At 44.8% G+C, this 13,608-nt stretch overlaps 1 protein-coding gene across 2 annotated transcripts; it reads left to right on the forward strand.

Annotated features, from left to right (window-relative positions):
- The first annotated feature begins 935 nt into the window (after positions 1-935).
- Positions 936-13,342, forward strand: LOC141992479 (cytochrome P450 2J2-like). Of its 2 annotated transcripts, none has more exons than XM_074961640.1 (9): positions 936-1,215; positions 2,828-2,990; positions 3,862-4,011; positions 4,621-4,781; positions 7,081-7,257; positions 7,826-7,961; positions 8,679-8,866; positions 10,571-10,709; positions 12,437-13,342. In XM_074961640.1, the coding sequence occupies exons 1-9, from the start codon at positions 1,006-1,008 to the stop codon at positions 12,610-12,612; spliced, it is 1,500 nt and encodes a 499-aa protein (XP_074817741.1). In that variant the 5' UTR covers positions 936-1,005; the 3' UTR covers positions 12,613-13,342. The 2 variants fall into 2 exon arrangements, with proteins under 2 accessions (XP_074817741.1, XP_074817742.1); XM_074961641.1 differs by having other exon boundaries at positions 2,828-2,981.
- The last annotated feature ends 266 nt before the right edge of the window (positions 13,343-13,608 follow it).

A 13,608-nucleotide genomic window follows, 5' to 3' on the forward strand; every position in this document is an offset into this window, starting at 1 on the left:
ATTACCAATAGCACCAGGGCAGCGTTTCTGGAAATTAAATCACCGAAGCTCAATAGCTTCTAGACCCTGCTTCAGGAAAGGAGTTACTCACTTGTTTAGCTTTAAGTACATACTTAATTGATTTCAGTGAGACTTAAGCCTGTGCTTAAAAAGTTAAGCATGTGCTTAAGCACCATTTCTGAATAGGGCTCGTTTCCTGAACTGCTGCCTTTTACTGCAAGCTTTTTGGGGCAGAGACTGTCGTTTATGGTATGTTTGTAGAGCACCTAGTGCAACGGGTCCCCATCTGATTGGCCTCTTGGAACTACTGCAGTTGGTATGTTCCATTCTAATAATGTAACCTAATCACTGTGGCCCCCTCTTCGATCTCATTGCAGGCCTGGGGCCTAAATTCTTAAATGAAATGGCCAGTAAATGTATAATTGTAAAGTGGCCCAATACCTTGGTGAGGGGAGCCAAAAAAAGAAAAAAAAAAACCTTGTTATGGAGGACAATGGGAGTTGATTGCTCAGTTGATTGCGGCATCAGGCTCGAACATAAGCCATCAAAACAAGAATTACAGTAAAAATGATGCTTTCAAAACATTTATCACCTACTGTAAAAAGTTCTTTTGCATTCCTGACTACCAGATTTGAGGAAAATCTGGTTTTACTGGATAGTTTTCATGACAGAGGATGTGGGAGGAGAGAATCTGTAATTGATATTTTAAAAAGAACCAGGAGAAAATGAGAAATTATAACTAAGGAGGAAAAATCTGACAAATCTTTCCCAGTGAGTTGAAGGAACCAGGAGAGGGGGCTCTAGCAGGGTTTCCAGGTTAGGACTCCGGCATCAAAAGCTGTTGTGTAGCTGTTTGAGGGCGTGTTGATTTTGCTTATAAACTTTGTCCTCCACCAGCGTCAGCAGCAAGTGGGTGGGCAGGGCTGTGCCTGCTGCTCTCAGGTTTCCCTCTACCCCAGTCACTCGTCCCTCATACAGCTGCAGGTGTGCACCTGGCCGGGGAAGATGCTGCTGCAGGCTGTCCCTGGGTTAATGTGGCTCTGGCAGAGCATGCCCTTTCAGACACTGGTCGTGTTCTTAGGCCTGTTCCTGCTGATTGCTGATTGCATGAAAAGGAGACGGCCGAAGAATTTCCCTCCAGGACCTTTGCCCCTGCCCTTCCTGGGCCACATGCTCCATCTGGATTTCAAACAGCCCCATAGCACCATAGAGAAGGTAAGTGGGGAAGGGGAGCAAGGATAGGAGTTCCGTTTGCAAGAGGTTTTTTTTAACCAGGGAGTGGTGGGTGAGAGAGGCCCTGGGTCAGACCCTCAGCTGCGCCTGAAGAATGTATGGCACAACTCATCATGGCACCACCTCTCCACTGCCATGACCTTGGGGTTGTGCTGGTGCTGTTCTGGCCCCTGGCATAAATTAGGGCCATCTCTAGACTGATCTGTGTTGTACCAGCTACTAACAGTAGCTGGCCCAGTGGGCCATTCCGGAAGCCTGCTGCCTGGGATCACCAGAGCACAGGGAAACCTCTGGCCATACCCCTTTTCCCTCAGCCAATGTCCAGGATGTGGGGGTCCCATCTGTGGATTCCTTTCCACATGGAAATCCTCAGGAGGTAGGATCCTCCAGGTTTATGTCTGCTTTGTGCTCGGGTACAGTTTAAATTAGATTTGATGTATCAGCAAATTGACGCCTGATTACATGTGGATGGCAGTGTCTGATGCAGTGCACAATGTACCATGGTTTGAAGGTAGCTAGTGGGGAGTTGTGAGTGTGACGGGGGCTTGCAATGTGTGCAGGGGGTTGGGCAGTGCAGGAGCAGGCCCACAAGGACTTACCAGGTAAGAAGTGGCTCATAAAAAGTTACCAAGTATCGAAGGACTGAGACTTGGAAGAGACTGTGTAGGGTTTGAGGTTGGTGCTCATCGGAGTTGGAAAGAGTTCACAAGGAACTAGGTTGTGTGGGAATTTTCAGTGACGTTTCAAAAGGGCTTGAGGGAATTTAATTACAGGGTTTTAAACAAGTTTGCGAAGAATGCAGGCTTGGTAAAAACTTGTAAGGAGTACAGGGAGTTAGGCAAGGGTTGGAAGCACCCTGCCCTATGAGGGAGGATGTGATTAACTGGGAGCTCATAAGGGGTTAGAAAGTGACTTATGAAGCCCAAGGGAGTTTAGAAGGTTATTTGTGAGGGCCGTCCCCTTGCAAGGGCTAGAATGGGTTCCTTTCACACAGGCCTCCATGGAAGCCAGTAATTTGTTCTCCGCAGCTTTCAGCCACACCCCGAGTGTCCCAGGGGGCTACGTAGTATATTGTGAGGTGGGTGTAGGCCAGAAGGAAGGGGTGCTTCTGACAGAACTAGAGTGTGTTTTGTTTAAACCAGAGTGTTGATTTCTTCACTATAGGAATGATCACTGAGGGCAACTTATCTACAGTCAGTATTGCTACCAGCCAGGAAGGTGTCTGCTCCTCTCAGCTTAGAGTGGGCTGATTGTCAATAATTATTATTTACCAGTAGGTCTGTTTTATTTTGACATCCCTTAGGAAAAGGCACAGGGCATTCATTGTCCTTAGATATGCTTATTTTACCGTTACCTCATTTTCCTCCCCATTTATATGCTTCATCCACCTGTTATATCCAGTTGTGATCTCTTTTGGAAAAGGGTCTGTCTTTTTAATCAGTGCTTGAACTGCTGGGCCCTTAAGTGCTATTGTAATACAAATTATAAATAATAATAATTGTAAAAAAAGTAAGAAGTCATCACATGGGCTCTAGCTCTGGTTATCAAACAAATTAAATACGAACTAAGCCACATTCTCTTTTCTTCCCCCCAGCTTGCTGGAAAATATGGCAACATTTTCAGCATGCAGTCTGGTAACCTGACATTTGTGATTGTAAATGGATTCCAGCTGGTGAAGGAAGTGCTTGTCCATCAAGGTGAATACTTTCTTGATCGCCCACAAATGCCTCTTATCTACGAAATCTTCGGTACGTTTGGTAAGTTTCTTTTTTATCTTTTTCTTCAAGTTTTTCAGGTGTAACATTTTTAATAATCAAGGCACCGATCCTGCAAACACTTACAAATGGACTTCACTTTATGCACGTGAACAGTCTCATTGAAGTCTGCTTTGGGGTAGTAACTTAGGTCCAAAGGTGTTTAACTTCTAGTAAAATCAATGGGAGTTAGGCACCTAAATACCTTTGAGGATCTGGGCCTTAGTAATTTCCTCAATTCTGCAACTACTTACACATGTGCTTATGTCTCATTGACTTCTCATGTTCACATCCCTGGTGGCAGCAGCAGAGAGTCACATGGCTACCACGGAGCTGTGATGGCATGTAGAATGGACTTCCCTCCTGGATGGTCCCTTGCAAGTTTTCCTTCAGCAAGAGTCAGTGTGGGAGGATTTAGACTTCTGAAATCCCTCAAAATTGCATCTTCCAACCTCATTCATGATCGGCATTGCGGCCTACTTCTGTCAACCTCAGCTCTATGTACATTCTGTAAAAGTGTACCTTCTGCATGTTGGACATGACCCCACCATTGCTAGAGCCCAGGCACTCTGATATAATAGTTATAATAGCGATGAGCATGGCAAACAGAACAGAAGAAAATATCCTGTGGAAAGATAGCCAAGCCTCACTTAAACTTGAAAAAGGAAAGGAGTGTTAAAGTTTTCTAATCTTCTAATGACCGTTACAATACACCATGCAGCTGATGAAGTGAGCTGTAGCTGTCGCTCATGAAAGCTTACGCTCAAATAAATTGGTTAGTCTCTAAGGTGCCACAAGTACTCCTTTTCTTTTTGCGAATACAGACTAACACAGCTGTTACTCTGAATACACCAGTTGTCATTTTTCACCCCAGGATTAGTCACCTCTAATGGACATAGCTGGAAACAACAAAGAAGATTTGCTTTATCAACTCTAAGAAACTTTGGCCTGGGGAAGAGGAGCTTGGAAGAACGAATACAGGAGGAGAGCAGATACCTCACAGATGCAATTGAGGAAGAAAAAGGTGAGAACTAGAGAGAATGACACTTTAATTGTTCTATCAAAAATTGTGGCTCTTCTTTGTCAATGAACGTGAAACAACAGAGATGTGCCTGAAACATGATGTTTGAATCCAGAACTTTCCTAACCCTCAGTTCAGATGAGGTATTGGCTTAGCCCATTAGACATATATACACCTTGGTGCCACGGTCCAGATCTGGGTACGGATCCAAAAGTTTGGTGGTGTTTGGGATTCATGTTTTTATATTGGTCAGTAATGGCACGAAATGCTGAGTCGTCAGCTTGCCTTCAGACTCTATGTACCCACACAAATTTACAAAACAGTCCCACAGAAGTGTTCATTGCCAAGATTAATGACCATGGAGAGCAACTGGTTCATAATCACATGTATGTAAAACCTCCTTATACTATAACAAAGCCAGAGACCTGTGTGAAATGCAGCAAACGTTGCTCAAGGGATATGTATGAATGTGTGGGTGTGTGTGAAAAATGCATATTTTCAGGTTTTATTAATGAATTTCATACACATCAAATAGTTTATGTCTGTCAGCAACTTTCTTCCCCTTTTCTAAGAAACGAGAAGAACACCGAGTTCTCTCTTTTTCTCTTCCAGGGGAACCTTTTGACCCTCACTTTAAAATTAACAATGCTGTTTCCAACATTATCTGTTCCATCGCTTTTGGGGACAGGTTTGACTATCAGGATAGTCACTTCCAGAAGTTACTGCAGTTGATCGATGAGACTTTGTACCTCCAGGGAACTATTTGGAAGCAGGTAGCACTTATTTGATATTGACTGTAAACATGAAATCAATGGCAAAATCCCAAGCAAAAAGAAAAGGAGTACTTGTGGCACCTTAGAGACTAACCAATTTATTTGAGCATAAGCCGTTTCAGTGGAAGCAGGACTGAGCGTGACAATGTCGTCCCAGATTCACTTCTACCATAGCCTGACTGGGGTAACCAGGCTCTCATTTCCCCAACAAATCTCTCTCCACCTCAGTACCCTCTCTGGGTAGTCTCTTTCACCTAAAAAAAAAGAAAAGGAGGACTTGTGGCACTTCAGAGACTAACAAATTTATTTGAGCGTAAGCTTTCATGAGCTACAGCTCACTTCATCGGATGCATGCAATGGAAAATACAGTGGGGAGATTTTATATACACAGAGAACATGAATGTGCCAGCAATGCTCCTCTGCCATGTACATTGGCCAAACCGGACAGTCTCTACGTAAAAGAATAAATGGACACAAATCAGACGTCAGGAATTATAACATTCAAAAACCAGTCAGAGAACACTTCAATCTCTCTGGTCACTCGACTACAGACTTAAAAGTTGCAATTCTTCAACAAAAAAACTTCAAAAACAGACTCCAGCGAGAGACTGCTGAATTGGAATTAATTTGCAAACTGGACACCATTACATTAGGCTTGAATAGAGACTGGAAGTGGATGTGTCATTACACAAAGTAAAACTATTTCCCCATGTTTATTCCCCCCTCCCCCCACTGTTCCTCAGACGTTCTTGTCAACTGCTGGAAATGGCCCGCCCTGATTATCACTACAAAAGGTTTTTTTCTCTCCTGCTGGTAATAGCTCACCTTACCCGATCACTCTCCTTACAGTGTGTATGGTAACACCCATTGTTTCATGTTCTCTGTGTATATAAAATCTCCCCACTGTATTTTCCACTGTATGCATCCGATGAAGTGAGCTATAGCTCACGAAAGCTTATGCTCAAATAAATTTGTTAGTCTCTAAGATGCCACAAGTACTCCTTTTCTTTTTGCGGATAGAGACTAACATGGCTGCTACTCTGAAACCGATCTCTTTCACCTGGCCCGCATGAAGCTATCCTGGCAGATCCTCAGTCTGACTTCTCTATGCCAGTGTCACCAACCCACAGGCACTTAGCATGACCTCTAATGGGGCTGACGACACAGTGGGCTGTTTCAGTGGGCATCAGGGAGGTGTGAGTAGGTGAGAGGAAGAAGAAAAAGTGCCAAATCCTCGCTACCCCCAAGCAACTCCATTCCTTGCTGTCACACTGTGGATTGGACTCTGTGCTCAGGGCAGGGTTGGCTAAAGGACCTGTGTGGCGGGGGGTAGATTCGCTGGATACTCTTGTGGCAGTGAAGATGGTGGGTGTTATTACGCAACAGGCCTAGTGGGAGGTGACCCCCAGAGGCAAAGCCAACCTACTCTCAAGGTCAAGGGCTCGTCCAGCTAGCAGCTTCTTCTGGTGGCCCCATTTGCAGGGACAAAGCACTGTGTTTCATAATGGTACTGGCTCTCTGACACAGGCCCTGAAATCAGGGACAATCCTGGTTTCCAGGGACACGTTGTTACCGAACCCCTGTTGGACCTTTCTCCTCTTGTTGCCTCCCGGTTCAGCACAGCATAGTGGCTGAGATGAGACATAATCCTGCCACTGCAGCAGCGGTCATGTTGAGAGGCAAAGCACAGTGCCTGCCTGGTGACCTTTATATCTTTCCTCACTAGTAAATCAACGAATCATTACCAGGGTGGCCATTCAGCCATCTGAAGTGGCTGCTAACACACAGCCTCAGGCAATACAGTGCATTTTCCTGTAGGGGGCGCCAAAGCAATAGGAGCAGTAGCCGGTGACCAGCCCAGCAGTGGGCGGAGAGAACACAGTGCATATCTTAACGAGAAAGAATGGGCTTGTGGTTAAAACTCTGCACTGGGACTCAGGACACCCAGCTTCACTTTCTGGCTCTGTAACAGATGCCTGTGCAGTCTTGGCCAAGTCACTTAATCTCTCTCTGCCTCAATGCTCACTCTCTAAAATGGTGATAATATTTCCTTTATCTCACCCTTTGTCTGTTCTGTCTCTTTGAATTCTTGGGACCTCAAGTCAGGGCTGACTGTTATGTATATATGAAGTGCCTACCACACTGGGGTCCTGAGGGCTCTGAGCACGTCCATAATACTATTATGTATTAATGTGGTTTAATAAAGACAGTGTCTTCAGCAGACTGCATGTGGGTGTATTAATCAGCACTTTTCTAAAATGAGGCTAAAACGTATTGTGTGCTGTTTATATGTCAAAAGCTGTACAACGCCTTCCCCACCATAATGAAGTGGATACCTGGACCCCATCACACCATTTTTAAAAACTGGGAAAAACTGAAGTGTTTTGTGAGGGAAATGATTGCAAAGCACAAAGAGGACTGGAATCCATCTGAACCCAGAGACTTCATTGACTGTTATCTGAAGGAAATTGCAAAGGTAAGAGTGCAAAGAACAAAGTGAACAGGAACAAAGCACTTTTTGTTTTAAAAATTAGAAGTAGAATGACAGTAACAGGGCTCACCAATTGAGTTGTCTGAGCATCTGACCCGCCATTAGTTTACAGTTAGAAACCCCAGGTAGGATGGAACTGATTCAGCAAAGCCTTTAAGCACGTTTTCCTTTAAGCAGGGGAGAGCAGGCTCACTGAAGTCAGTGGGACGACTCGGATGCTTGAGTGCTTTGCTGAATTGGGGCCTAAAAATGTAAGGTTACCTTGTGCTTTAGGGGCCAGACCCAAAGCCGGTTGAAGTGCCTTTCATTGACTTCAGCAGGCCCTCTGCTCACACCTAGTATCAGCTTAAACTTTTCACTCTCAAGAATGGTGCTAAAAGCACAGTCTTTCTATCTAACGGTACTGTCCTGTGAGGTGCTGGTGCTCTCAACTCTCACTGAAGGCAATGGAAATTCAGGGCACCCAGCACGTTGCAAAATTGAGCCTGGAATGATGTTCTGTATAATACTAATACACTAATGTAGTCCCACCCACGTATATCTTTATTCTAAGGCTGACGCCGACCCCAGTTTCCATGAAGAAAATCTCTTATTTTCCACACTGGATCTTTTTTTTGCTGGAACTGAGACAACGTCTACAACCCTCCGCTGGGCTCTGCTGTACATGGCCATATATCCAGACATTCAAGGTAGATGGTAATGATTTATATTTCTCACTTCTTAATAGCTCTTGAATTTCTACCCTTAACCCTTGCCACAGCGGGGTCTTTTCACAGAACTCAGAATGGTGATTTATTAAATCCTCTTCAGCCTTGAGATGTGACCCATGCAGGCTACAAGGGGGACCTGTGTTGAAAATAATGGCAGATATAATCTGCTTCATTTAATGCAAAATAGGTGCAGTCCTTGGACTCTTGGAAAGCTGCTGGAATAACCCTGTGCCCACAAAATTTGAGAGTCTTGCCTGACAGAGAAAACCAGCAGATAAATATTTTCATGCTCAGATATCTCTTGGGTCAGCCAGTAATTGACTTTGCTATTTTGAACAGGGACAAAATAGGTATTGATAATGCCTTTACATTTGATTTTGAGAAGTGGAGTAAACGCCCCTTGCCTTCCATATAGGTATAAAAGGAGGTCTTCCTATTATGCCTGAATTACATTTTAAAATTCCTCTCACCTCCTTACCACTGCATTTGTCTGTGGCTAACCAGCTGTAGTTTTCTTATCTATTTGTATGTTCAGATCTCTACGTTGAGATTGATGCTGTTTCCAGTGCTTGACTTGAGCTTTATTAGGTATAGCCTTAAAATCAATGAACTCTGAACCCTGCACAACTTAAGCCCGTTGTTTCAAGAACATATTGTTTATTCTCATACCAATGGTGAACTCTGCTCTTTTCGTAGAGAGAGTGCAAGTGGAGATTGACGCAGTGATTGGCCAGTCTCGCCAGCCAGCCATGGGCGACAGGGACAACATGCCATACACCAATGCAGTTATTCATGAAGTGCAAAGGATAAGCAACATCGTGCCTTTAAATGTGCCCAGAATGGCAATTAGTGACACAACACTGGCCGGATTCTATGTGCCAAAAGTAAGCTGGAAGGAAATGTCATTTTCTTTCTTATCTTGGTTTAAGAAATTAGTGGAGATGAGCCCAAACCAAAGTCCCAGATAGAAACACCTTCGCACCCAGGAGGACCCCGTTCTGAATCTGAACCCATTTTGGGAATCAACTCAGATCCAGAGCTGCATTTTACAACTATTTCTATATTGGGCTAAAATTCCTTAACCAAAACCTTGGATGCTCACATTCTCAAGCTTTGAGGAAGTTGGAATCTAGAGCAGACTTTTTGCAGTCTGTCTTCGTAAAACATGATGTAAGTTGTTTATTTTTAATTGCATGAAACCATCGTAAAAGGACTAAGAATTAGGTCCAGCACAAGTTCTCCGCTGTGCCTATTGACTCATGAAAGGTCAGCCAGGCTCTTGGATGCAAAGATTTAAAGGTATCTAGGCACCTAACTCTTTTGGAAATCAGTGGGAGTTATGTGCCTAAATGAGGGTCTGGGTTTTGGTGTCTGCAGATGGGAGCGGCTGCTGCTTTTTACAGGTGGGGCGTATCTCGTCTCCAGCAGCTCCAGAATTCTGAACTGCTTTCTTCTCAAGCTGCTGCTTTTCTGACTCCACCTAGCCATGCTGCTGAGCCACACTTTCTCCCCATGCAAGGGAGCAGGCTGGAATTCCTACCCCACGTTCCCGGAGTGTGTCCAGCAGAAGCTCTCCTCAGGTCCTAACACCTGGGTGCATTCTTCCTCTCCGGCTTGTGGACTGATCCTCAGTGAAATGGGGACAACTCCATGCTCAAGGGCAGTGAGCTCATTCTGGAGGTCAGCCAGGTAGAGGACCATTCTACCAGCAAGTGTGCCACAGGAGACCATTGCCTGTGGCAACCTTCCATTCTGCTGACAATAACCCTTCATTAATATAACTTTTGGGAAATATTTTCACACAGTAGCAGGAGGTGAGTGGGGGGAGGGATAACTCAGTGGTTTGAGCATTGGCCTACTAAACCCAGGGTTGTGAGCTCAATCCTTGAGGGGGTCATTTGGGATCTGGGGAGATGGGGATTGGTGCTGCTTTGAGCAGGGGGTTGGACTAGATGACCCCCTGAGGTCCCTTCCAACCCTGATATTCTATAAGAGTGCATTATATCTTCAATTAGGAGTGCAAAAAGAACTTTAGCACACATGAGTGTTAGTTTGCAGGAGCACTTGCTGGATTTGCCTGTAGGTATATACTGTAGACATATACATCACTCAAGGCCAACAACCACCACATCCCTGAAAATTTGGCCCTTAAAAAAGAAAGGTGGGTGGATGGGTTGTGCTCCTTTTTGATGTATTATGCTGTATAGAGAACACCTGAGAGTTTATATATTTTCTGCCTGTTTTTTCTATTAGAAATCCAACCTTGCCTACGCTGTTTTTCCTAGGAGATGCAGGAAAACTAGTAGGTCTATAACATCACACCTGTGAAGGAAATGAACCTGTTTAGTTGAGATGGGAAGTGATTTTTAGTCAGACCAGGGAAAGCCAGATTTGAAATTCTAGATAAATTTAATGTAAAGAAGTGGCTGGAAAATTATCCTGTTTGAAAAAGACATCCTTTTGTGCCTTCTTTGTACATCATAAAAGATTAAAATGAAAGGCATGACCCCTTCTTTTTTGCCTCTTTGCGGGTCACAATTAAAATGGAATCAGGGAAGGTTTAAATTCCTTTCTTTCTCTTTCTTTAGGGCACCATTTTGATTCCCAATTTGACATCCGTGCTGTTTGACAAGAATGAGTGGGAAACCCCTCAGACTTTTAATCCTAAGCATTTTCTGGAGGATGGTCAGTTCAAGAAAAGAGAAACTTTCCTGCCATTCTCTGCAGGTGAGATGTGTCTGACTCTGTCGACTAGCACTATAGCACCAATTCTTGGCCTCTCTCCTGTTTCAGTTTAGAAAAAACCCACAACATTTATCAGTGACAGAGGCACAGTGGAAAATAGAAAGCTCAGAAATGAAAATCATGGCCAGAGTTTGTGGGTTCAGCTTGTGCAGTTTTTTCATAGGTAGAGAGGCCTTGTCATTCTTTAGCAAGTGCTCTCTCCTAGAACAAGGCTCGACACAACAACGGCAAAGAGCGGCCTCAGCTCTCCTGTCCTTAGTGGTATGTGTACACTGGAGCTGGAGGTGTAATTTTCTTGGTGGGGTGATATACCCATGCTAGCTCTGCGTCAGCTAGTGCGCTAAAAATAGAAGTGTAGCCGTGGTGGTGCGTGCAGCTGGATGGACTAGCCGTCCCGAGTACACCCCCTTCCGACACCGTCCGAATATACTTGGGTGGCTAGCCGCTCATGCCACCACGGATACACTTCTAGTGTTAGTGCACCAGCTCCAGTGTAGACATACCCTACGATGGGCACAAAGAGAAAGTAGCCTGTCTCACTTGATGGGAATGTAGGAGTGAGGACAGAAGGAATAGCCCTCCTCACCTTTTACCACTTCTTTTCAGTTGCAGGGAGAGACAGCAGGGGGAATAAACGTGGTAAAGATGATAAAAGTGTGCGAGATCCCTGAAGCACCCTCATAAAAACCAATCAACCTTTAGAACATTTTACCATAGAACGTGGTGTATTCTCCATCACTTGGGCTCATTAAGGGCTGATCCCACACAATTTAAATCAATAAGAGCCTTAGCATTAAGTTCCTGAAACAAAAATGCGTGTGAACCAGGGATTCACAGGTTTGCACAAGCCTTGTTTATATACAGGTCTATCAGTGCTTTCTTGCAAATGAAAAGAACAAGCAATATTAGTATTTGCTGTGTGTGGCTAAGGAAAGTATGTAATACCCTTTTCTTTTTAAGCGGTCTATCTAGAAACTAAGATTCAGGGACACACAGCTCCCTTCTTTAGTAATAATGCTGACGAGACCTGCGTGTGTTCAGCACGCCATGTGTTATGTCATGGAGAAGCTAGGCCAGGGAAAGATTGCACCTCACCTATGTTATTTTATTTTAACTTTTTAATCAAGAAATAATACAGCTGTGTGTAGCTGAGAGTGTTAGGGAAGTAAGACATCAGCTAGACACAGACATTGTAGTGCGTTAACTATATTAGTATACACGCCTCCTAGATTTCTGTCAGTTATGTTTGTGATTTTTTTTTAATCAATCTAAGTTAAAACACCACAGCCTTTCTAGTGTGGATGCAGTTATGGGAAGGGGAATAAGATACACTGAGATTAGGCACTAGAATAAAGACATTGTTATACTGGTATAAAAATGTGTGTAGGTTAGGCCTTCGATAGCTATGCAGAGATGTGGCTGATCATCCAAGAGCTCTCAGACATGATTGTTTCTATTAATAGAAGGAATTACGGAGGTACTGTTATAATTAATGTAAACCTTAGCATCCACAGTTATAAGCGAAGGAAAATTTAGTCCTAAAAACAGGAAAAAGGGACTCAGAAGGGAGGAACTGATGACAAAACCATCTCTTCTTCCTCGCTGTTCCGAAATTGCTGCTGTGGGAAATTAACGCCTCGTTTGTCATGAGACCCAAACTGTTCTGACAAGAATCCTCTGGCTGATGTGCACAACTGTCTTCTTTTCAGGAAAGCGTGGTTGCCTTGGTGAGCAGCTGGCTAGAATAGAGCTGTTCCTGTTCTTCGCCACCCTCCTCCAGAAATTCACATTCCAAGCTCCGAAGGACGTGAAGCTAAGTCTTCAGTTCAGAATGGGACTTACTCTCTCCCCACAGCCATACCAGATCTGTGTGCTATCTCGGTAGGGAAAGCCAGGACATTTTGGTCGTTGCCCCATTTCTCAAAACAATTAGGGTTTGCTGTGCTTGTATATAGGGCTGCATCTGCAGTACACTATGTCTCCAAATTTCCCTGCCTGCCTCCGTTCTTATAACCCAACGGGGGCCCAATATCAGCAACTGGACGATTTGGGAACCTGATTTAGGAAAAGGGCTCTGGCTGTTGTGATACATCCTACCGTGACGGCAGCTCTTCCTGATGTCCCTACCATACCAGTCTGTGTGCATGTACACTCAGGATGGCCTAAGAATTCTCACTCCCATATCAATCTGGTGGAAAAAAGATAAGAATATTTCATGAATTCTTTCAAAAGGAACATTTGGTTTCATTTGCAGTTTTTCATGAAATACAGTATTTAGTTTTTCAATGGAAACTTTTCAAAACAATTTTTTTAACAAAAATTTCACTGAAAAAAACACAACCAGGAGAGAACTTAAAAAAGTTAATACTAATTCATTTTTAAAACCTGCCCACGTTGGGATTTGAATTCCTAACCTATACAACAGTATTAGGGCTCTACCCTGCTGCCAGGAGAGTGGCTGAGAAACCACATGGACTTCAGATCAGGGGAGGGCAAACTATGGCCCACGGGACACATCCAGCCCGTGAGACCATCCTGCCCGGCCCCTGAGCTCCTGGCCGGGGAGGCTCGCCCCCGGCCCCTCCCCCGCTGTTCCCCCTCCGCTGCAGCTACGCCGCCACGCAGGCAGTGCGCCTTGCATCCGCCCACCTCCCAGGTTTTCAGATAAGCCTGTCCTGCCGCTCTGAGCGGCCTGGTAAGGGTAAGGGGATGGGGGGAGGGCAGGAGGTCCCAGGGGGCAGTCAGGGGACAGGGGGCAGTGGGATGGGGCGGAGGTTCGGGGGTGGAGGGTTAGGGGGGACAGGGAGCAGGGGGGGTTGGATAGGGGGTGGGGTCCTGGGGGGGCAGTTAGGGATGGGAGTCCTGGAAGGGGGTAGTCAGG

Source organism: Natator depressus, chromosome 8 (genome assembly GCF_965152275.1).
Source record: "Natator depressus isolate rNatDep1 chromosome 8, rNatDep2.hap1, whole genome shotgun sequence".
In the NCBI taxonomy this organism is placed as follows: Eukaryota; Metazoa; Chordata; order Testudines; family Cheloniidae; genus Natator; species Natator depressus.

Excerpts from the sequence above, each read along its gene's own strand:
- LOC141992479 (XM_074961640.1), top strand. The coding sequence starts at position 1,006 with ATGCTGCTGCAGGCTGTCCCTGGGTTAATGTGGCTCTGGCAGAGCATG. Across the intron at positions 8,867-10,570 it reads CCGGATTCTATGTGCCAAAA|GGCACCATTTTGATTCCCAA; the intron begins GTAAGCTGGAAG and ends CTCTTTCTTTAG. Across the intron at positions 10,710-12,436 it reads TTTCCTGCCATTCTCTGCAG|GAAAGCGTGGTTGCCTTGGT; the intron begins GTGAGATGTGTC and ends TCTTCTTTTCAG.